Below are 23778 nucleotides of genomic sequence, written 5' to 3'. Positions count from 1 at the left end.
AGTTCATCTAATGAATTACACCTCTGGTAACTAAAAATAACATTGGGAACAGTTTGTTAAAACTAGTTGCAAAAATTGCTCGGATAAATTTATGTTCTGAAACAAGGTCTAACATCATTTGTTTGCTGATACCACTTGGTTTTACTGTATATGATCTAATACAATGAAATTCATACTAGTGTAATTGTTGCTTAAACATCCACATACAGTACTTTGTGGGGCCACTTTCTAAATTGTAATTTTATTTTGTATCACTTGTACATTCTATAAGCAAGCTAAATGGAGGAGGAGTCAGTGTTTGTTGTTATTTTGTTCTGTAAGGTCCACTCTCCATCACTGTGGAAAAATGGTGGGCGAGCCATCTCCAGTTTGTAGTGTCAACAAACTCTATGTCCACCCTCACATTTTCCTTTACAGACATTTAATGGCATGAAATGGCATTGTATTCTTTAAATTCCAAATAGATTGATCAATACAATAAACAAGGCACAATAGAGATGCTATGTTCACCATGCTTGTCTTTCAACACAAAGAGATTACTTGTTGAAGCAGAGATCCCTGCTGCATTATGTGTGGATTTGGTAGCACTGGATGGCTAATTATGGTCATGACTGTCCTGTCTGGGAGTTTCGGGTAGAGGCCGGTGAGCAAATGTTGCGTAGTACAAACACCTGATCTAGATTAGCGATCCAATGATCTTTTAAAATGTTATTTGCAGGTTTCCGTGGTAACTAATATGGAGCAGTCTGAAACAGAACAGAGCCACAATTTGAACATTCCAGGCCTGGAGGGAATATGAAACTCAAAGGATAGAAAATGAATTCATGCTGGAACATTTCCACTGATTAAGCCAATCGCATTACAGAAAAGTAGGAAACGTGGCCCTGGTTTGTCTATTGTACATAATCTCCCTGGTGTGTGATAGACTTCCTCCAGCAGTAAATGCAACAGAAAAGACAAGAGTAACTTTCCAAGCAAATGAAAAAACTAACTTTATGACAACCCTTTGGTCATTTCATGCTTCCGTTACTAAAAACAAATGACTCCCACATACAGTACCATAATACAATGATCAAACGGTTAGGGATCCCATGACCTATACGTCTATTTTATTGAGGCGAAATGTGCAAACCGACTTTTAGACTTCAGCATCACTTTAATGACATCACTTTTGTGGCAGTTTAATCTCAAGGATACACACAGTACTTTTATGATCAAAGCAAACCAAGCTGCAACATTCTGTCAAAAAAGTAAGCAACCCCACGCAATTACCCAAAAAAGAAAATTCTGTCATCATTTACACACCTTCATGATGCTCCAAATCCATTTAAATTTCTATTCTCCGTGGAACACAAAGGGAGATTTTAGGACTTGGCAGTCTAGCCTCAGTCACCATTCATTGCATCTTGAGTAAATTATCATATCATTTTTATTTCTGGGTGAACTATGCCTTTAAAAGTGACTGAACAGATCATCTACATATGACATATAGCCAGTTATGACAGAGCCCTGAATATTTGTGCAAGAAGTGTCTATCATCATTTTACAGAAATCCTTTAGAAGGTAAATGTGGAAAGTATTATCTTCATAAATAACAAGGACAGCTGAATGCAATGAATGTCATATAAAAGTCTTTAAAGACAGACAACCACACATTTATTTACTTGTAAATGTGTTTGTGAATGGAGAAATCCTAGAATATCATCTTCAACTTGTCTCGACTGATTTGTCATGGACGATAACATTTCAGTATTTACTCCTAAAATTCCCAGCACCTTATGCAAGGTAAGCATGCACGCACTCATTCCGCCTACTGAACAACACTCTACCTTCATAATATTGCAACTAGATTGAATCTCATGAAAGAAACAAAAAATGCCTGACTGATTCCAATCTCCCTCCTAAATGTCTATCCAGAGGTTTTATTGTTGATTTATTTATCTAATTCTCATTAGATTCTCGTAACTGTAAAGTATTTATTTATTTATTTTTTACTTAAATCAGCATAAAGGTAGTAAAACAAATACTAAAATGATATAGGTTGTAACTACTGTTTAAATAATATGTATTTGTTTGCATTATAGTAATGAGAATTGGGGGAGATGTGTGCTTAACTGTCATGAAAATAATAATTATAAAAAAAAAAATACTGGTCTTCCAAATAGCAAAACATTTCTTTATTTAGATTTTGGGGTTAAATATGACTCAGATATGCTCTTAAAAGGTTTCATGAGATTCACATACTGACTGTTTATGCTGTCCGGTAGTCTCAATAAACTGTTTGCTGGAAATACACTGCATTTACCCATACACAAAAACACATACCGCGGCTTTGACAATGGTTTTGAGAGAGTTATTACTACAAGAATCGGTTCCTGCTACAATGGAAGGAAATGCGTCACAGATGCAAGGCTGACTCAAAACAAAGAGCGACGGAACAGAGCGACGGCCACTTAAAAACAAAGAGGGGGGAAATGCAGGAGTGTATAGTGGAAGAACTGAATGAATGGAGGAGAAATAAGAGAGGTGGGGGGACTTGAAAGAAGGACAGAAAGACTGAACATGGGCCTTTACTGCAAAAGGGTCTTCCCGTAAACTTGGGCTGTTTGGCCGAGGCAAATGTGACCCATGACAGTGAGCTTTCGTTCCGAGAGGGCAGTAGAGGAAAGATGCAGGGGCACAGAGAGTTTTAACAGTTTTTCCACCCTGTTTCTTGAATTGAAAAGTTATTTTTTAGGGCTTTTCATCACAGGCGCTGAACTCAATGAGGAAGATTGTTTCGGAACACCATAGGGTCGCTTATTTAGACTTACAAGAAGTAAGAATGTGGATGTAAGTCAGGAACAAGCCTCTTTGAATCTTGATGGATTTTCTTAGCGCACAAGTAGCAGTGTTTCGCTGTCTGATCTGATAAGGTTCCTGCAAGCTTGTTTGCATCCCGTCTCTGTGGTCGAGTGTCACAAACACAGAATGTCATGTTGTGAAAGTCCAGGTGCAAGTTACCACATCAAGCCTCCCTGATGGGAATGGGAGTGACGAGTTTGTGTGAGTGACAGAGTTAAAGTTAACATAAAATCAAAATGGACCCTGATTACTTTCTTAAAATATGTTTCTGGTCTTATTGTAAACAAGTCATTAGTGCACATAATTCCAAAGAAGAAAATGTTTTTGTAATATTTCAGCAAGTTGCTATGTAACTTGCTATGCCTTCCTTTTCAGTTGACATCAGCGGGTTCTCGGTTGTGTATTGGTTATTATGAACAGTTAGTTCCGGTCCTCTAATCTGATCAGACGAGCTGCGTTGCTAGTTGCTCCCTACATTTTACTACTAGTTTCACTTAGAACATGTACACAGTACATCACATTACAGAAGTCAAATGGCTTGCAAATGCTTGTTTCATTTGTAGACGTTGACATTTAGAAAATTAGAAAATGAAATGACACTTCTAAATCCCTTTTGTGATAACAATTTTAGTTCTTTCTCTTTAATTTCAACTCTGATTTCGGAGTGAGTCTCCATTGTCAAAAAAAAAAAAAAAAAAAAAAAAAATTAACTCACTTCTGGATAGTACTTTAAGAAAGAACACAAGTTTACGTATAGCAAAATGCTTGGGAGGATATTATAAATAATTTCTTGCATCACCTCTTCATGATGTACTGTAATATTCTGCTGTCAATCTGAAATAGAAGGAAGCATGCTGAAGGCAATCTCTACACGAATGACCTGTTAGTACAGGAGTTTAACTTCACTTGCCTCCACCTGCCTTTGTATAACACCCAATATTAAGCCAAAAGGAACTGGAGAGGTGAGACAGACACAGCATGTGATACTGTTTCCATTATACAGAAAATAAAGCAGAGGATATATTGAGTGTTATATGGACTCTGTCCATTGTCATTTGGCAGGAAGATTAATCTGCCTGTCACATACAGCCAGGGTCCAAAATGTAGGCCAAGAGTGAGTTAAAATTGGGTTTGATGAGTAAATAAAACGGAGTAACTTTATTAAGAACTGTTACATTACATAGTTTAACTTAAAAGATACAATAATCTGACCCTCGCTGATGTAAGTGAAGTATGCAATTCAAATCATAGACATAAATAACATCTACTAAATGTAGCCGGTGAGTTGAAAATAATCAACACAGGATACAAAACTATTTTTGGGGGGTTTATTCTGACAGCTGTTTAAAAAAATAAAAAAATAAAATAAAAATGAAATAAGGTACAATGAAATACGGTAGAGGCTAATGTTAAATGAAAATACAAACAGGGCATTAGCCTACCTATATGCTTCAGCATTCATCACCTTAATCCATGCTTATATAATTCACAGTATTTTATGCATTTAACACATGCTTAAACCACTCAAAGCATTTTATGCATTTTTAACCAGGCTTTAAGGACATGTATAACAGTTTAAAACAATAAAATTCACATTACACAAGTTCACTTAATTGGAAAAAACTCTGGGCAATAAATCATTAAATGAGATATGATTCATTCTAAATGTATATACCCAGTCCTCGCATGTGCACAAAACGTAGTCAAACTCTACTCATGCAATCCATATGTATCCTTCAAAAATGATCCATAACAAACTCTCAGTTTTAACATATGACTCTCCTGAACACATATTTAATGTAATTTATCAGCATTTTGTGTGAAATTTTATATTTACCCAAATAATTCTCAAACCATGAACAAAACTGGGAGCTCTCTTGCACAATACATGTTCTCATGTCTCTTAACCAGCACACATGCGCAACACAGTGCCAGGTTGCAAAACTCCGGTTCTGAAAGGGGCCACGTCCAGTTTATGTCTAGAGTTAAATGTGCAATATGTAAAATTTTTCATGTAATATTTGCCTTTTTTTTTTGCCAATGTGTGAACGGCTTGTAACGCAACTTAAAAAATTAGCCCTTCCCGGACTTACTAATTTGCCTATTAAAGCCGGTACACCGATTTTCATGCGAAGGGAGCGGGCCGCTTTTGCTGGGAAAATCCAAAGGATGTGACGTTTATGGGCGCTCCCGAGAGCCTTGACTTGGTGCTTCTCTTCTGCTATTTAACAGCGTCAACAAACTGCAACACTAGGTAACGTTATCTTAGAGATGGAATCCAGCAAACGTCCGGCTCCCAGCACAACACCGACTCCTACACAAACTCCAAGTAAGCCCAAAAAAAAAAAAAAAAACCTTCACTGAATCCCATCTGGCTAAGCGGGAACGTGATCGTGGTCGAGCAAAAACTAATGTGAACATCGGCAGGACATTTGATTCCTGGAGGGAACTTTGTTTGGTTTTGGGGATCAAAACCGACTCTGAATTGGCATTCTTCTTATTGGACAGGTAAGCTTACATGTGAAATATAGTGCCATAAGGATTGATCTGTGTAATTTTAGCTAACTTGATCTTGCCTGCTAACGCTGACGAATTGCAAGCTACCTTGCTTTGTAACTTTCAAATAATTTAAACGATCTTCTCTTTATACTAAAAGTCAGGTATGCTGATTCACAGTAACTGACCTAATGTTCATCTGTCATTATTCAGCAAGGTAAACAACAATAACACATGAAATGAATGCTAGACAATGTTCAAGATAATGCAAAAAGACCCATTCATTAGTGTAACTTAACTTGGTTATACAGAAAATATATATAATCTATTATTATAAAACAATAGGACATCGATATATCAAAATGACAGTTGTGATGGAATAACATCAATACTGAATTGTGTCAACATATTTATAATGTACAGTCTATTTTATAAACAGCTACTGTCATCATCCACCAAATTTAGCTAACAGCTATTGATAAAGCTAGCTGGCTAGCTAGCTAACGCTGACATAGGCTATCGTATAAATGCAGTCAATGTATAATGCAAAGAAAAGTGATTACTTCAAACTACAGTCTCGCATAGCCAGACCTATATCCACACTTTGTTTTAGCCCTGTTCCAGCACTGGAGAGTGAAATGTAATATACAGTTTCAAAGTTTGTAGTAAAACAATCATAACTGTGTAATTTTAATTATGCTACCTCATCTGTAATCATGATGCCGGTGAATCACTTTCAGTCTCGCTTCCCTATACAGTGTGCGCGATCACAAGCAACAGGCTGCAGTTCACTTAATGGCCACAGGTGTCATTAATAACAAGGGTTTCTGAATCTTACATACTGCACCTTTAAATATCATGACATTTTTTCACTTAAGAAAAAAGAAAACAAGCCATTATGTTTTTCCAGAACTCAATGTGGCGACACATACACTCTTAGAAATAAAGGTTCTTTACCAGCATGCATGGTTCCATGAGGAATCTTTAACATCCATGAAACTTTCCATTGCTCAAAATGTTCTTTGTAGTGGAAGAAGGTTCTTCAGACTAGAAAAATGTTCTTCAAGATGGTTCTTTTAAGAACCTTTAACTGAAAGGTTCTTCTATGGCATCGCCACAAAACACCCTTTTGCAACCTTTATTTTTAGGAGTGATGTAGAATATTCCTCTCATTTAACCACCAAAATTAAGATTTGAGGAACAAAATCACTGTCATCAATGTGTTTTTGTGACAGGTGCAGTTTCACTGAGAGATGGAGAAAAGCTTGCATATGATGCAATGACCTGCATTGTTTGTCACAAAAAATGCTAGGAAAAAACAACTAAATAATCCAATTATCATAGGGACAGAAATATATTTTAAATAAAAATAATGCAATGGCTGGTGAGAAATTTTATGGCTAATTTTCCCAGCTCCCTCTCAATTGGCAGGTGTGAAAAAAAGTTATTTTTGGACACTGCACACAACTATACACATCTTTAATTTGGAAGGGAATAACTGAGTGGAGGGACAGAGTCCTTCTCTGGGGTTTACTCCTTTGGAAAATCCATTCTGTCTGGTTAAATGAAAGCTTAATGTGAGTGTGGAAAAGTGGAAAATTTAATTAAGCTGCTAAGGGGGGTTTAAGGCACTCGGCACGAGCATTTCACTGCCTTCTCCCCCCGTTTTTGCGTACACTCTCCCCACTACGACCACTGTCTGCCTAGCGTCATGTTTGCAGCTGTGTTGTAGTCACATAGTATGCAATAATGAAGCATTTAACTTTTGAATCAAACTAATTAACAGCATTTGTTTTTTGTACCACATACAAGTTCAGGGTCTTGAGTGCTGCAGATATTTGTAACTAGCAATCTGCCACGAGAGGCTGAGTGTTACAGTGATTTTACCACAGCTAAGGGGTGTTGTTTATCGCAACGGTAAAAGCAATGTGATAATAGATTGATCATAATAAAATTAATTACAATAAACAATTTTTCTGCCAAGTAATAAAGTACATAAGCCTAATTGTAGGCTGATTTAGATTGCCTAGCAACATAGTAACTTATTATAATATTAGATCTGTTCCAAAATCTAGTGAGCTGCCTTGCTGCCTGCAACATTCTAACCCAAATGGAACCTCATAAGTGACTAAATTGCAACTCTCTACATAAGCACCACATTGAAAGCACTCCTCACGTCGAAGTATACAGGAGACCTGATTCAGTTGATTAAAACAGAGTTTGATGTTGGCATGTTACTAAGCTAACAATGTAATAAGCATAAATATACATACACACAAATGCTGGGTGTAATCAGTATGATTGAACTATCTTTTATTAATACTTTTCAGCTTCATATAAAATCAAAAGTATATTTAGAGTCAAAACCTTTCACTTCAACCTCCATCTTAGATGATCGTTATCACTGAGCTTGTTGCAATTGCCATCACTGCAAAATACACATTCTGGCCAAAATGAAGCAGGCTATTTTAGAAGCAGCATAAGGTTGCTACCTATCTTTTAGAACAGACTTTACATGGGGAATGTGCCTGTGATGCCTTTAAAAGCTGTCTACATAGGCAGCTCACTAGGTTTTGGAACAAAGCTATAGAATTCAACTGATATGCATTTACAGCAGTAGCGTGCATTCGACAAACTTGGTACCAGGTCTCGCCTTCTGATATTACTTTATTGTAATTTATTTATAGTTCTTTGTTCTTTTTAAAGAGGGAAAGAAAGTTTTGAATAACTTTTCTGTCCTCATTTTTATTGCCCTTTCGCTTAAGGTTTCGAAGGGGCTGACTGGTTCACATGTGTGGATATATTGGGAATATTGTTTAGAAGTAGTATATACACACATCTAGAAAAAATGCAGGTGCACAGCTACAAGTTAATGTACATAGCTTTTCTATATTGAAAATATTACAACAGCTCCAAACATGGCCCATCCAATCAGATTTTAGAGTAAGATTTACACATTTAATGAGTAAATTTACACAAGATTGACATCCATTTAAGGAATAACAAAGAACAAAATGCAAGATCTGGTATATTATATAAGGGATAATGGACATCGCAAAATAAGCCGTAAAAATAAACCACAAGACTTCTTCCAAGTAAATAAATAAATGGACATGAAATATTGAGACGATGTAGTGATATGAGAGACATGAAACTAGAACAGATATGTAGGAAAACATTTGCCTTGGACAACTGTCAATTATACAGTTTAGCAGTCATTACAAAGCCTTGAATGTCCAATCAGAATCAAGTATTCCTATAAGCTGTGTAAAAAGCAACAATTATAAACAAATGTATGAAACTGTGGAAATTCAAAGGTAGAGGTCTGTAGCGTTCACTCAGAACACAATTTCTGCCTTTATAATATGCAACGTGCACCTGTCTATGTGACTCTTACCTTGCATACATCACTCTGCTTGACAGCTCAATCAGCCAGACAGGCCATCAGAGTGAATCTCCCACCCTGACAGCAGTCAACACTCAATCCAGCCTGACAGTTGACCAGGTACCGCCAGCAGCCAGGCAGTATCGCATACAGAAAGCAGGGTAAGACCGGGAGAGGATGCAAGGAATGGCAGATAGGGATGACCTAAATTAAGAGACTCAGACACTTCAGGGTTTTGAAAAGTACTTAGGAATGTTCTGCACTTCTAATGCACTTGATTCTAACTGGATTTTCAAAATAAGATGCCTAAAATAATTGAACACCCAAAAGATTACCTTACTATAAGAAGTGACTGTATCCTCAGTGTCTTAGTGGCTATCAAATGCAGTTTCAGAAGTTCCATTCCAAATGGAGTGTCAGTCCTTTTAATTCCCAGTTAAATTGGGGAAAGTCAAGTTCTCTGTGCCAGAACTGAAGCACCTGAGGGGTGCGCTTCTCTAAATCCATGACAGGTTTAAACTGAATGCTTATGATTTGCGGCCCAGAGGAGGATGTGGAGAAAATCTCCATTCATCTTGTCATCCCCCATCATATCCCCCCAAAAATGTTAAATAAATAAATAAATAAAACAAGCCCTTACAACATGAGGGGGAGACAAAAGAAGAAACCAACCAGAGCCAGAAACAGACCACGTTTGATCCGCTTAGCATGGCTCTCTCCTGCCTTTTGATGCATGGCTAGGAGGAGAGTAATTAGCAATTAACAATATAGGCTTAACGAGAGGAAGTTATTATCAAGCAAGGGTGAAAACATATCGTGTGCGTTGACAAAGCTCGAAACAGCAAAAAAGGCAGTAATTCTCTAATTTCCATGACATCTTGGAAGCCATTTTTTTCCTGCAACAGATCAAACAGGCTCGAACAAAAGGCCTCAAATCCCCCCTCCCCACTTTTCCAAATTTGCTAAGCCTCTCCGCTCCACCATCCCAAACATGGCTCGCATCAACAACCCCAGCCGCGTACCCAAGTACTGCTACTGCTGAAATCCACAATCCTCAATCCCTGCCGCCCCCTCCTCTTCTGCACTAGAAGACGACAATGAATGGGGAAAAACTCTCTCTAATGTCACTTTGAATTTACAGACATCAGGATGCAATGTTTCCCTGAGTGACCAGAGCAAATTTGTCTCTTACTTTTTACACTCTCAAATGTTTGCTTTTTGGCAACTTTTGTTTTAAAGGTATAGCTCACTCAAAAATGAAAATTTTGTCATCATTTACTCACCCTCATGTCGATCCAAACCCCTATATGAAATACACAAGGAGAAAGTTTGAATAACGTTCTGGTTGCTGTTTTCCATTCAAATTACAATGAATGTGGACTGGAGCCTTTAAGCTTAACCCTAGCATGGACGTATGGGTCAATTTGACCCTTTTGAATTTTTAACACTGATTCACTTAACTTTAAATTTTAGGCCTGAAACTTCATGACATCCTCCACAGAGGTGATCTGAACGTCGCAAAGTAATCATTTTCTTTTTTTTATTTCATGTATTTATAAACAAAGCTACAAAAAAGGACTTACTATGAATAATAATTTAAAAAAAAGTTAATAAAAAAAAGTCTGATCACTGCTTCTGTAAGCCCCAAATAGCCACAAACTCTATATCAGCTCTTACCTTAGGTTGTTTTCTACAAAATGAGTCTATTGTTACTTGTCTCTCAGCTTGTCTGGGTAAATAATCCACTGTTTTATCTCAAATGTCCAGAAAAAAAGCAAACCTGAGGCTCTTAGCTTTCAAATGAGACTAAGATCACGTTTGTAGTTCATTCATAGGCCGAGATATTCCACAAAACATGGGGAAAGGCCGGGGCCACCCCAAAAAACTAGATGTCTATGGGTAGAGTCACAAAAGATGTTTGGATGCCCCCTGACTTTCAGATCTGTACAGGTGCATCTCAATAAATTAGAATGTCGTGGAAAAGTTCATTTATTTCAGTAATTCAACTCAAATTGTGAAACTCGTGTATTAAATAAATTCAGTGCACACAGACTGAAGTAGTTTAAGTCTTTGGTTCTTTTAATTGTGATGATTTTGGCTCACATTTAACTAAAACCCACCAATTCACTATCTCAAAAAATTAGAATATTTTGACATGCCAATCAGCTAATCAACCCAAAACACCTGAAAAGGTTTCCTGAGCCTTCAAAATGGTCTCTCAGTTTGGTTTACTAGGCTACAAAATCATGGGGAAGACTGCTTATCTGACAGTTGTCCAGAAGACAATCATTGACACCCTTCACAAGGAGGGTAAGCCACAAACATTCATTGCCAAAGAAGCTGGCTGTTCACAGAGTGCTGTATCCAAGCATGTTAACAGAAAGTTGAGTGGAAGGAAAAAGTGTGGAAGAAAAAGATGCACAACCAACTGAGAGAACCGCAGCCTTATGATTGTCCAGCAAAATCGATTCAAGAATTTGGGTGAACTTCACAAGGAATGGACTGAGGCTGGGGTCAAGGCATCAAGAGCCACCACACACAGACATGTCAAGGAACTGGGCTACAGTTGTCGTATTCCTCTTGTTAAGCCACTCCTGAACCACAGACAACGTCAGAGGCGTCTTACCTGGGCTAAGGAGAAGAAGAACTGGACTGTTGCCCAGTGTTCCAAAGTCCTCTTTTCAGATGAGAGCAAGTTTTGTATTTCATTTGGAAACCAAGGTCCTAGAGTCTGGAGGAAGGGTGGAGAAGCTCATAGCCCAAGTTGCTTGAAGTCCAGTGTTAAGTTTCCACAGTCTGTGATGATTATGGGGTGCAATGTCATCTGCTGGTGTTGGTCCATTGTGTTTTTTGAAAACCAAAGTCACTGCACCCGTTTACCAAGAAATTTTAGAGCACTTCATGCTTCCTTCTGCTGACCAGCTTTTTAAAGATGCTGATTTCATTTTCCAGCAGGATTTGGCACTTGCCCACACTGCCAAAAGCACCAAAAGTTGGTTAAATGACCATGGTGTTGGTGTGCTTGACTGGCCAGCAAACTCACCAGACCTGAACCCCATAGAGAATCTATGGGGTATTGTCAAGAGGAAAATGAGAAACAAGAGACCAAAAAAGGCAGATGAGCTGAAGGCCACTGTCAAAGAAACCTGGGCTTCCATACCACCTCAGCAGTGCCACAAACTGATCACATCCATGCCATGCCGAATTGAGGCAGTAATTAAAGCAAAAGGAGCTCCTACCAAGTATTGAGTACATATACAGTAAATGAACATACTTTCCGATGTATTCTAATTTTTTGAGATAGTGAATTGGTGGGTTTTTGTTAAATGTGAGCCAAAATCATCACAATTAAAAGAACCAAAGACTTAAACTACTTCAGTCTGTGTGCACTGAATTTATTTAATTCACGAGTTTCACAATTTGAGTTGAATTACTGAAATAAATGAACTTTTCCACGACATTCTAATTTATTGAGATGCACCTGTATGTTGTGATAGAGAAAAAAAAATTCTAGCGTTTGCTGCCACCTAGAGAAATTATTTAAGACCAAAAGTAGAGAGATAGTGCAAACAGAGCCTTTATTACAAGCTTTTGAAATTGAAGATAAAAAAGGGTGAATTTGACTTGATCTTTAAGACCATGCAAGGGTTAAAAAGGAAACAAAAAACCATAAACATATAAAAAACTTAATATGTTGGAACATTAAATTCCATGACTTTTGAAAGCAAATGATACCTTTGTGTAAGAAACCATAATTTAAGTCATTGTATTAATCTTCTCCTCCACTTGGCTCTTTACTCAAAAACCATTGCAACCAGATCACTGACTCAGTGGGTTGAATGGATCAGTCTGATTTGCAAATGACTCTTTCAGAGGTGCGTTTCCCAAATGCATCATTAACCAACTATGGTTGTAAGTTCCATTGTTTCCAACATAGTTCAATGATTAGGTGTTTCTCGAAATTATAGTTCCAATAAACATTCACAAACAGCAACACAAAGTTGTGTGTTTGGAACTAGAGCTCTCCACTTGGTTAGAAGCAAAGTTTCTTGTGAGTTTGCGTTGTCAACATCATTTGACTTCGCTGAGACTTCTATATCTTTCATTCCATATGTACTGTATTTTTCATTCTATATCTTTCATTATGTCTAGATTTGTTACACGTTTACACACACTTAAGAAAATGTCTCATTCTTGGGTTTTTGCAGAAAGCGCCATTCTGAAATGTTTTGTAAACATGAACACTGTTTTCCTTACACCATTCAAGGGATTAAGAGAAAGCGGTTTAACAGACCTAGGTTTCTTGGTATTGTTGGTTTCAGGAAACAGTGACTAGCTAGTTGATTTCTCCAACGATGCATCGTACTATTGTGGTTAAGCAGTGAGTTACAGCAGTTTTGTCAATCAGATAAACCAATTTAACAAAAGATCTGACTCAAAAGAATGTTTTGTTTTTTAATCATACATTGCTACTACTCTCAGGAACGCACCAAGGAGAGCTAAGGCGGAGGAAAAGATCTGTTCCTTCTATGAAGTTATTGTATACATTGATGATACATTTATGTTTTTTATTTTTTGCATCCTTTTTTAGGCTTGAAAGCTGCATTCCAAATTGTTGTAATAGCATGGAAAAGACACACCAGGACATTCTTCAAAAACTCTTCATTTGTGGTTCCACGGTGAAAAGAAAGTAATTTGAGTTAGAACAACATGAGGGTGAGTAAATGATGACAGAATTGTCATTTTTGAGTGAACTATTCCTTTAATGATGTGTTTGTCTTTTGTTTTTTAGAGGAATATATTAAATAACCGTGACTGTTTCTGAAATTGCCGGGGCCTGACATCTTGAGGAACACCGCAGTGGTAAACAGGGAAAGGTTGCAGTCCCGTTCCTCAACCTCGCTCTGACATATTTAGGCCTTCGTAATGTTCCCTGTTTTGCTCTGATTACCTCTCGTGTCTGCTGCTGCCCTGTCTTCTTAATGTCTCTGGGCAGGCAGATGATCTAAGATGGCAGAGGGGATTTTCAATTATACTCTATTCTCATTTCTGTGTTTTTCTCAACCTCACAACGCAATCTGAAGTTGGAGTCTAACCATGTGCATTCCATCTGAAAGTGGAAAGGTGCTCCGTGAGGGTCAGAAAGTTTGGTAACATCAATCCACAAATCTTCACTTTTTTCTGGATGATGCTCTTCTGTGGAAAGGTGAGGGTGCAGGCAAAAGTCATGCAAAGTAAAGTGGGTGCTGTGACATCCACTATGGGAGATTTCGATTGGTTCTAGAGATCTGGGAACAAAGGAGAGACTGAGGCCATTTGACAAAACATGGGGAAGATGTTTATCTTAATAACTATAAGGTTTGAGTCAAAAGTCCAACTACACAAATGCTTTTTGCATTTACCACACTGGCATACATTGATACAAGAGGAAAGTATATAATGGAAGCAAACTGGCATTTAGCACATTATGCCTCTAACAATTTCGGTTGCATAAAACATGGTTTGATATTTTTCTATACAGCATTGGATGTAATCTCATTACTTTCGCCAAAAAGTAGTGTAACACATTACATTTTAAACTTGAGTTATGACTTCAAATTAAGTTAATTACTTTAAGTATTATTACTTGGGTTACTTATATTTCTAAATTTATATGTATAATACATTAAAATGTATTATGTGTACGTCTGACTGTGTTTCTGTGAGAGCTGAACGAGTCACTAATGAGTCATTGTAAGGGACAAACCTGACAATTAATATTTGTAATATTCTGAATCATTAATAAAAAAAAAATAAAAATAAAAAAAGTGTTTTAGAAAGTAAAAGTATGTGATTACTTTTCCAATTAACTAATCAGCAAAGTAATCTGAATACAGTTTTAGATAAGTGATTAGAAATTGGTAGTTGATTATGTTTTGATTCATGAATTACTGTTCATTAATATTTAACTTAAAAATATGTTGTGGAAGGTACAGCTTTTTTTGTACTTTGATATTTTGTACTTTGATATTTCATATTTGAAATAAAATAAAATTCGAACAAACCTACCCTGAAAAATATTCACAGGAGAACACATTATTGGGTCTGACCAAAACCTAGTGAGCGACCTCCGGAGGCAGCATTTTAAGACATCGTAGGTGAGCTCCTGACGCGAATGCTGTTCCAAAAGGTAGGTTATCTTAATTATGCTGCTTCTTAAGATTTCTCGTTTAGGCCAAATTCTAAGGTAGCATCATATGTATCCTTCCCTGGGTAGGCGATCCCAGAATGCATCATGATGAGCTCGGCGGAAAAATAAATCCAAGATGGCGGAAAAAGTGAGATAAAGTGGTAAAGACGCTGGCTACCACCCCTGGAGTTCGCTAGTTCAAATCCCAGGGTGTGCTGAGTGACTCCAGCCAGGTCTCCTAAGCAACCAAATTGGCCCGGTTGCTAGGGAGGGTAGAGTCGCATGGGGTAACCTCCTCGTGATCGCTATAATGTGGTTCGTTCTCGGTGGGGCGCATGGTGAGTTGAGCGTGGTTGCCGTGGTGGATGGCGTGAAGCTTCCACACACGCTATGTCTCCGTGGCAACGCGCTCGACAAGCCACGTGATAAGATTCGCAGGTTGATGATCTCAGACGCGGAGGCAACTGGGATTCCTCCTCCGCCACCCGGACTGAGGCGAATCACTACGTGACCACGAGGACTTAAAAGCACATTGGGAATTGGGCATTCCAAATTGGGAGAAAAAGGAAAAAAAAAATAAATAAATTATACATACATCACAGTCTTTCTATATTTGACTGGGAAAGGCACATTCTCTCATTGGAATCATTTTAAAATAACCAGTATTTCAACAAACAACTGAAGCTGTTAACAGCAGTTACTTCAAAGGTTAACTTGCTCACTTGGAATGACAATTCCATGGTAATTGATGAAACTGAACATCATTTACATTGCCAAGCGTTTTATTTTTTCGATGGCCTGCTTCCATCAAGATGGTTTAAATAAGGCAGGATTAAGGGATTTTCTGATTTAGCCATGAAGTTGGCAGGCGAGACCTCGGCACAAAAAGAGGAAAGCAAAAAGAAAACAAGGTCTTTAAAAGCAAGCTTGTACTACACCTCATTTGCAGCTGTTTATTCATCTCTATCCCTGTTACAACTGTTAAAGACCTTAATATAAACTGCAAAAATAAAAAGTATGCTTTGATAAATAAGTCACTGATATGTGCATGAAATACACTGGAGGAGGTACTGTTTTCCCCCAATGTATAATGCACTACACTTCCCTGGGTGCCAAAAAAAGTAAAATGAAAAATTAGAATGCAGTTTCTGCACTGTGCTGGCTTTAAGAGACCATCAACCTTTCCTTCATCACTCTCAAACCCCCTTAACCCTTAAATGCACACCTCGTGTCTTTAGAGAATCGGGACCTCATTCCACCCCCTGTACCTCATCCATTTTTTGGAGTTGTGCCAACACCTCTTTAGTATTACTCAATCTATCTCTTATAAACAGTATAACGAAAAAAATAATTGCCAAAATTGCAAAAAAGAAAAAAAAAAGAAAAAGAAAATATAGCTGCCAGTAGCAACTAATGGGGTTCAAGCGGTTTAAGGCCTTTAAGCACATGCGTAAAAAGGTATTATGTTTTATTTAGCAAGCATGTAACCACCTAGATCATAGATGGAATAGACCATTTACAGCCAAGACAGGCAATTTACTAAGGAAATACATGGTTTTTAAATATTTTTAAAGCGCATAGCGCCACCTATGGTCCGATCTCCATAAAAGTCTGCATGCTTGTTTTGAATCATATGTCACCTAATTTCGTGATGTTCTGAGTTTTTGTTTAGGAATTATGGGCTTATTTGTACACTTGACCATGCCCATTTTCTAAATGACACTGTTATAGCTACCCTAAAGGTAAAGTAAAAAATGTAATTACTGACCTAGAGAGTCCAGAGAATTGTACTGCATTGGTTTTATTGAGGTTGAGCGAAAAACCTAGGACTAGTTCACAAAAGTAGGTTTTTTACATAATCTTAAATATTTAATGAATGATTTGATTGACAGCAGTGGTTCTTGAGGCAGAGTTGTTCAGTATGAGGAGATATAACAAATTATATGAATTATAGCTGCGTCCCAATTCAGAGGCTGCATCCTACAAAGGTCTCATTCGAAGGCCGATTGCGTCACTGTTGTGCGACAAAGGCTGTCCCAAATCGAAGGCTCCTTCAAATGCGGCCTCCAAATGTGTCCTTCGTTTCCCGTGAAATGAAGGATACAACAGATGGCTCCTTCGTGGCCTTGCCTACCCCAGAATTCAGTGCGCACCAGTGACGACATTTTTTTTTTTTTTAAGAGAAATTGCCAAAATACACTTTTAAACGTAAGTATTAGGTTTCAACTTACTCAAATATCTAATTATACAAATGTAAAAAAAAAAAAAAAAGAAATGTAAAAAAAAAACATTCAATTGGTTCAAATGTTGACATATCTTACTAAGATGCGATTATATATAATTTATACTTTTTATTACATATAGAAATGGACAATGGTGAAAATATTTAGACAGTTTGTGAACCCTGTTTTGTTTTCAGACAGTTTAATATAACTTTCAAAAAAGTCCAGTACAAATGTTACAGTCACTCGGCAGCTGTCACAGTTGTTAGGCGACAAGAACAGTCCTCTGTAGGCTAGACTGTCCCAATTAACAATGCTCAGTCTGACCTTCGTGGCCTTCGAAGGCGTGGCCTTTGAAATCTGAGTCCTTCGAAGGATGCATCCTTTGAATTGGGACACAGCCATTGTGTGTATGTGTGAAACACCAGTGATTACAGAGGCGTAAAACTCTTTAGCGCCATCCATTGGCTGATTTCTTTCAAATTTCTCACAGACCTCTAGGGCCAGGAGTCGAACAGACCTGAAAATGGCCCGCCCTTTTTGAAAGTTTTGGCACCCCTTAGCGACCGTGATTCAAAATTGCAACTTTTTTTTTTTTATAATTATTGATAATCAGACTCCTGAGTATATTTCTGCACTGGTTTGGTTCTGATCGGGCGAAAAACCTAGGACTAGTTCGCAAAAGTAGGTTTTAAACATTATCTGAAATATTTACCGATGCTTCTTGAGGCATAGTTGTTTAGAATGAGAAGAGCTATCAGGTGATATATATTACTTGTGTTTTTTCACAACACTGCATTATATACAACCATTAACACTATCGTGATAGCACTACCTAGTAGCCGATTTTTTAAAAACTTTGTACAACCCTCTCAGACCAAGAGTCAAATAGGTCCACCAAGTTTCGTTCCGATCGGTCATTGTTAACCTTGTGTAATAACTGCTGAAATTTGATTGGCCGATGCCGGCCATGTTTTTCAACATACATAAATGTCCATATAGACAATGATGGCAGCTGAGACAGAGACAATGTATGCAAATTTTGAAGTCAATAGGATTAACGATTTTATAGTTACAGCCAATTTCATGTTTTTTTGGTTTTATAGTGCCACCATGTGGAAAAACCGCGCCAACGTTTCTGGGCAACCAAAGATTGACTTCTTACATAAGCATGCCAAGTTTGGTGAAGATATCTAATTTCCTTCAAGAGTTATAGCCATTTACGTAAAATTGGCCACTCCTACTTCCGATGTTTTCGCATACCGTCGCTAGCTCGAGTCGAAAGTTCAAACTTTTTTTGATAACTTTTGATACTGAGACTCCATAGAATCGTTTGGCACTGGTTTGGTCCCGATCGGACAAAAAACCTAGGACTAGTTCGCAAAAGTAGGTTTTATGAAAAATCCAAGATGGCGGACATTTTTTATAGGCAGAAATGAAATCGGAGATATACGTTTTGTATAGAGCACCCTATTGACTGATTTGGCCGAGTTTCAAGTCTCTAGGCCTTACAGTTTGCTCTGCCCGATCAGTTTTATGGCGGAATAATAATAATAATAATAATAAAAAAAATCTTAACAATTACAATAGGGTTTCAGTGCTAAGCGCTTGAACCCCTAAAAATATATTATGGTTGAAGTACCAAAAGTGTATATAGGGTCAATAGAGACCCGAGGTATGGAAGAGTGTCTGTTTTTTTTTTTTTTTTTGCACTTCGCTCCACATAAATTTTATTTTTATGATTATTTCATATCTACTTAAGTTTACTATCACAAGTTATCTATTTCTCTGTTTATTACAAGAGAAATGAGTACTATATTCATACAAACAAATACTTCATCACATTGACTTTCTATGCAAAAAAGAATCATCAACTATGGTGACAATCAGTATTCCATATGTATGTACACATATATATTATACATGCAATTGCTTACTCAAGGTGGCACTGATGTTTCAGTGATTGAATTGATATACATTTGACAATGCTATTTGATGAAGAAACAACATTGAAGTAAACTATAGCAAGTACAACACGTGGACAGTATGATATGATTATTGTTATTTGGGTGCACTACTGAAATAATGTAAGATGTGCATCTATTTAGACTCAATTTGTGCCTGAGAAAATACATATGTGTAACGTATGTGTAGCTTATGCGAATCCTTTGTGTAGATTATGTGTTATGTGTAGCTCAATATGTGTTTGACAGCCGGTGAAAATAATAAATCCTGTTCTAGATTTATCATAGAAGACGTTTAGTCTTGTACCCTTGTCTTTTTGTCAGATTTTTGCTTCAAATCAAAGTTTGTAATGGCATGATTCACCTTGGAACTGGTTGGTTTAGTTCATGTCTTGGAACTCTTTATGAAGGATTTTCTAAAATCCCTATGGAAGAAATGAATGGGAATAATACTTTTAGAACCAGGACTGCTGATAAAGTGGGTGGGCACTGTTGTGCTCTTCTTGGAACACGATGGATGTGGTCACTATAAAATGTTGCTGTGTGGAAAAGAGCTGCGTGAACGTTCTACAAAAATTCTCCTTTTGTGTTCTAAGAAATAAACAACAGCAAATGGGTTTTGGATTGGAAATAGTGACAGTTTGGAGTACATAGTGACAGAATTTTCATTTTTAGGGAGATTTATTCCCTTACAGTAAATTAAGTTTCTTGCGCAATCTTACAAGGCCAGTTTGAATGCAGGTCGGAAAAGGTTAGAGAGCCAAGTAAGGATGGAAGCGAAAATAGACAAAAAGAATCTTGTATTTCATTCTTATATTAAGAGACTTGATTCTATTAAATGCCCCAGATACATTCATCCTGTAGTTCCCAATAAGACATGACAGCTCCTACATAACTAACAATAAATATAGAAGAGGGCAGACCCCCAGGGCAAAACAGACCCCTGACAATGACCCTTGTGCTTGATGATGAAAACATGCGAGCAATCCCTCTCTCGCTATTCTCTCTCTCCCTCAGCCGTACAGGTTTTCCCCCACACATCCCGTTCATGACTAGACTCCCTTAACAAACACACTTGCACGTTAATAATAATGTGTTTCTCTTTTACAACCTGTTAAAAGCTTCACACATACATGCAAATTTGTTTGTTAAATCCTTCAAAATGCAGTGCACAGATGAACTCAAATAACTGCATTATTCTTGGCAAATTAATTTGGTTTATTGTTGTAATCTCTTTATAAAGACAATAGGCAAAGACAAATAAAGTAACTTGTAAGTTAAAAAAAGATGAAAAATGACCAGTACATGCAGTACATTTAAGTGTACCAAGTCACTTTGCTTATGAGTTCAAGAGGGCTAAAACATTGCAGAGGACCAGTTGACATTAGACATGTGAGTCACAGGTTTTCCATTAAACAGACAGACTCTAGGTACATGCTGTCACATTGGGTTCCTGTGCGTCTTGTTCATAAACCCCCGTTTAACTCTAACAGTACGTCAATGCCCTCCACATTCACGCTGTAAATCTACAGCTTTCCGTTGGCAAAAGCCCCCTCCTGGAACTGAGGAATAAAGCTCTTGAAGTAAGCCCTGTGTGAGAGAGAAAGAAAAAGGGAAAGTAAAAGATACAGAACAATGCAACACTTGTCAAATAGAAACTTACATCAGAAATAACTCTAAAATCCTGAAGGTATGAGTTAGTTAAATGCCTTCCACTGTTAACGTCCATCTTTCATAATCTGTTATAGGGATGTGAAAAGTACTGGTACTTTAGTACCAAGTTAATACAAAAATATAAGAAATGCCAGTCTTTTTGCATTTTCAGTAGTACCGACTCAATTCGGTACCAGAAGGGGAAAATATTGGTATGCACCTATTATGGAAATTATGGTAAATCTTCAGGAAGAGATCGACAGGGCTTTTTGATTGGTTTCAAACTTGAGTTGGCCAACGAGTTTTGTTGGCTAGTCAATAAGGTGTAAACACGAGTGTGGACGAGGAGAGGGCGTGGCTGGGCCGTAACGATGGACAACCAGCGCTGAATCAGCCCAATCAGCAGGAGAGGGATAAAGAGGAGCCGGGGATGCCAGTTTGAGAGAGAGACACACACGGCTGCTGTGTGTGTGTGTTTATGTTTGTTTAAGTTAATTTATGTAAATAAAGCTTCGTTGATTGCTCAGCCGGTTCCCGCCTCCTCCTTGCCCATCCTTACCCGTTACAATGAGTTATGATTTTCTGCCTTTAAAGAGATAGTTCACCCAAAAATGAAAATTCTCACATCATCTACCCCCATGCCATCCCAAATGTGTATGACTTTCTTTTTTCTGCAGAACATAAACAAAGATTTTCGAGAATATTTCAGTTCTGTTGGTCCTCACAATGCAAGTGAATGGTGACCTTCACTCAGAAGGTCCAAAAGGGACATAAATGCAGCATAAAAGTAATCCATACGACTCCAGTGGTTTAATCCGTGTCTTCAGAAGCAATATGTGTGGGTGAGAATAAAAACAGATCAATATTATGTCTTTTTTTTTACTATAAATCTCTACCTTTGACCAGCCCCAACCAGTAGGTGGCTGAATGTGAAACTGTAGATTTACAGTAAAAAATGATTTAAATATTTATTTGTTTCTCACCCAGACTTATCATATTGCTTATGAAGATTTAACCACTGGAGTCTTATGGATTACTTTTATGCTGCCTTAATGTCTTTTTTGGACCTTCAGAGTTCTAGTCACCATTCTCCTGTATTGTATGGACCTACAGAGTTGAGATATTCTTCTAAAAAATCTTTTGTGTTCTGCAGATGAAAGAAAGTCATACGCATCTGGGAAGGCATGAGGGTATGTAAATGAGTAAGAATTTAAATTTTTGGGTGACTATCCCTTTAACACACACACGTTCTTTATTAGCAGCATTTATTAAACGGCTCCCTGGAATACTCAATTCTGATAGGTCAATTCAACCATCCATCAGTCTGATGTTTCTAAATAATGATTTCACATCTGGGGAAACAGTGATATCATTCGGGTATTGCGACTCATCTTTCCTACTTCTTAGTTCAATTTGCAATCTCTACAAGTGAGCTAATAAAATAATTTAAACTTATATCAAATAATTTTAGCAAATAGTCTTGTAATAACCAAGACAACGAGTAATCGGATGGTCTTTTTCACAAAATAAACACCAACAGTTTCATTAGAACTCCAATGCTAATCCGAGATAGAATTTCATCTGTTTCTGAGACTTTGGGATCTCTTTCTTTTTACATCGTCTCATAATTTCAATGCAAATCAATATTTCATGTCCATGTATTTGTTTATTTGGTAGTTAGTGTGTAATAACTGGGATAATGTACAGTCCGTTGGTCATTATTGCTTAATAAACCCCTTTAGGGTGTTTTAACGCTCTGTGTTGTGGTCTTGACCACCCTTATAGGGTTTATTTCGTGATAACGACCAGCTGACTGTACACTATGCCTCGCGTAACAAATAGAGTTTGAATAACGGCAGTAAAGCATGAATTACATCATTGGCCAAAACTATAGACTTTTATACTGTAGGTAATGATAGCCTAATACATTTTTGGACTTATGAAAAATAATACAATTTGAGTAGTTTTATTTTACATTTGGTTACTTTTGTATTTTTTCAATGACTTAATGTTCATGTGAAAACTATATACAGTACTGCTGTTACTACATACTACATACACTACATACTGTAACAGTTAAGGAATGGGCAAGGAAGAGGCGGGAATGTAACGGCACCAATGTAACGGGTAAAGGATGGGCAAGGAGGAGGCAGGAACCAGTAGAATAGTCAACGTAAACCTTAATGACAAACTCAACTTAAAATAACATAAAACACATAGCCGCACACACACACACACAGCGGCCACATGTGTCTCTATCTCTCCTGAACTGGCATCTCCGGCTCCCCTTTATCTCTCTCTCCCGCTGATTAGTTGACTCAGCTCCGGCCGTGCACCCTCACGGCCTGGCCACGCCCTCTTCCTCGTCACACTCCTCCCCCGCCCGATTCAGGCCAGGGCACCACCCAGACTGGCCTACTCCCCCCCCATCTCTGGAGAAGAGATGCTGCCCTTCTGGCCATTCTGCCAGCCGATGGTCCACCCCGCCTCCTGGGAACCTGGTGAGACGAGGGGAGGGAGAGGGAAAGGGCGAGCGGGAGAGACACAGAGAGAGAGGAGAGAGAAAAACTTGCTCGCTGGTCCCCGGACACGCCGTCGCTTGGTCCTCAGCCACTCCTCTGCCCTCTGGCGGATGACAGCTGCTCATCCCAGGCGGACGGCAGCGAGTCCTCCAACCCCTGGTAGATGGAATGGCTCCTCCCCTTCTTAGCGGATGGCAGCGGTTCCTCCAACTCCCGGTGGCCGGCAGAGACTCCTCCCTTGGCGGATGGCAGTGGCGAGGACTCCACGACAGCGCATCCCTCCTCCTTCCAAGGTGCTGGCACAAGTGTCACGGGTAAGGGATGGGTAAGGAGGCGGCGGGAATATAACGACACCAATGTAACGGGTAAAGGATGGGCAAGGAGGAGACAGGAACCGGTAGAACAGTCAACGTAAACTTTAATGACATAAACTCAACTTAAAATAACATAAAACACATAGAACACACACAGCGGCTGCGTGTCTCCCTCTCTCCTGAACTGGTGTCTCCGGCTCCCCTTTATC

At 38.2% G+C, this 23778-nt stretch overlaps 1 protein-coding gene and 1 long non-coding RNA gene across 2 annotated transcripts in view; one reads left to right on the top strand and one right to left on the bottom strand.

Annotated features, from left to right (window-relative positions):
* LOC127411007 (uncharacterized) lies at window positions 1–17173 on the top strand. Its single transcript, XR_007892199.1, has 3 exons — window positions 1–8886; window positions 13317–13441; window positions 13518–17173. It is a non-coding gene; the product is annotated as an uncharacterized LOC127411007 (long non-coding RNA).
* Window positions 17174–18956: 1783 nt separating this feature from the next.
* Window positions 18957–23778, bottom strand: part of LOC127410973 (BRISC and BRCA1-A complex member 2) — a 163114-nt gene continuing 158292 nt past the window's right edge. The window contains exon 12 of the mRNA XM_051646274.1: window positions 18957–20670. Within this exon, the coding sequence (XP_051502234.1) occupies window positions 20607–20670 (64 nt within the window). The 3' untranslated portion in view covers window positions 18957–20606. The remainder of the gene's footprint in view (window positions 20671–23778) is intronic.

This window comes from Myxocyprinus asiaticus, chromosome 20 (assembly GCF_019703515.2).
Source record: "Myxocyprinus asiaticus isolate MX2 ecotype Aquarium Trade chromosome 20, UBuf_Myxa_2, whole genome shotgun sequence".
In the NCBI taxonomy this organism is placed as follows: Eukaryota; Metazoa; Chordata; class Actinopteri; order Cypriniformes; family Catostomidae; genus Myxocyprinus; species Myxocyprinus asiaticus.
This window is presented reverse-complemented; position numbering and strand designations above follow the sequence as displayed.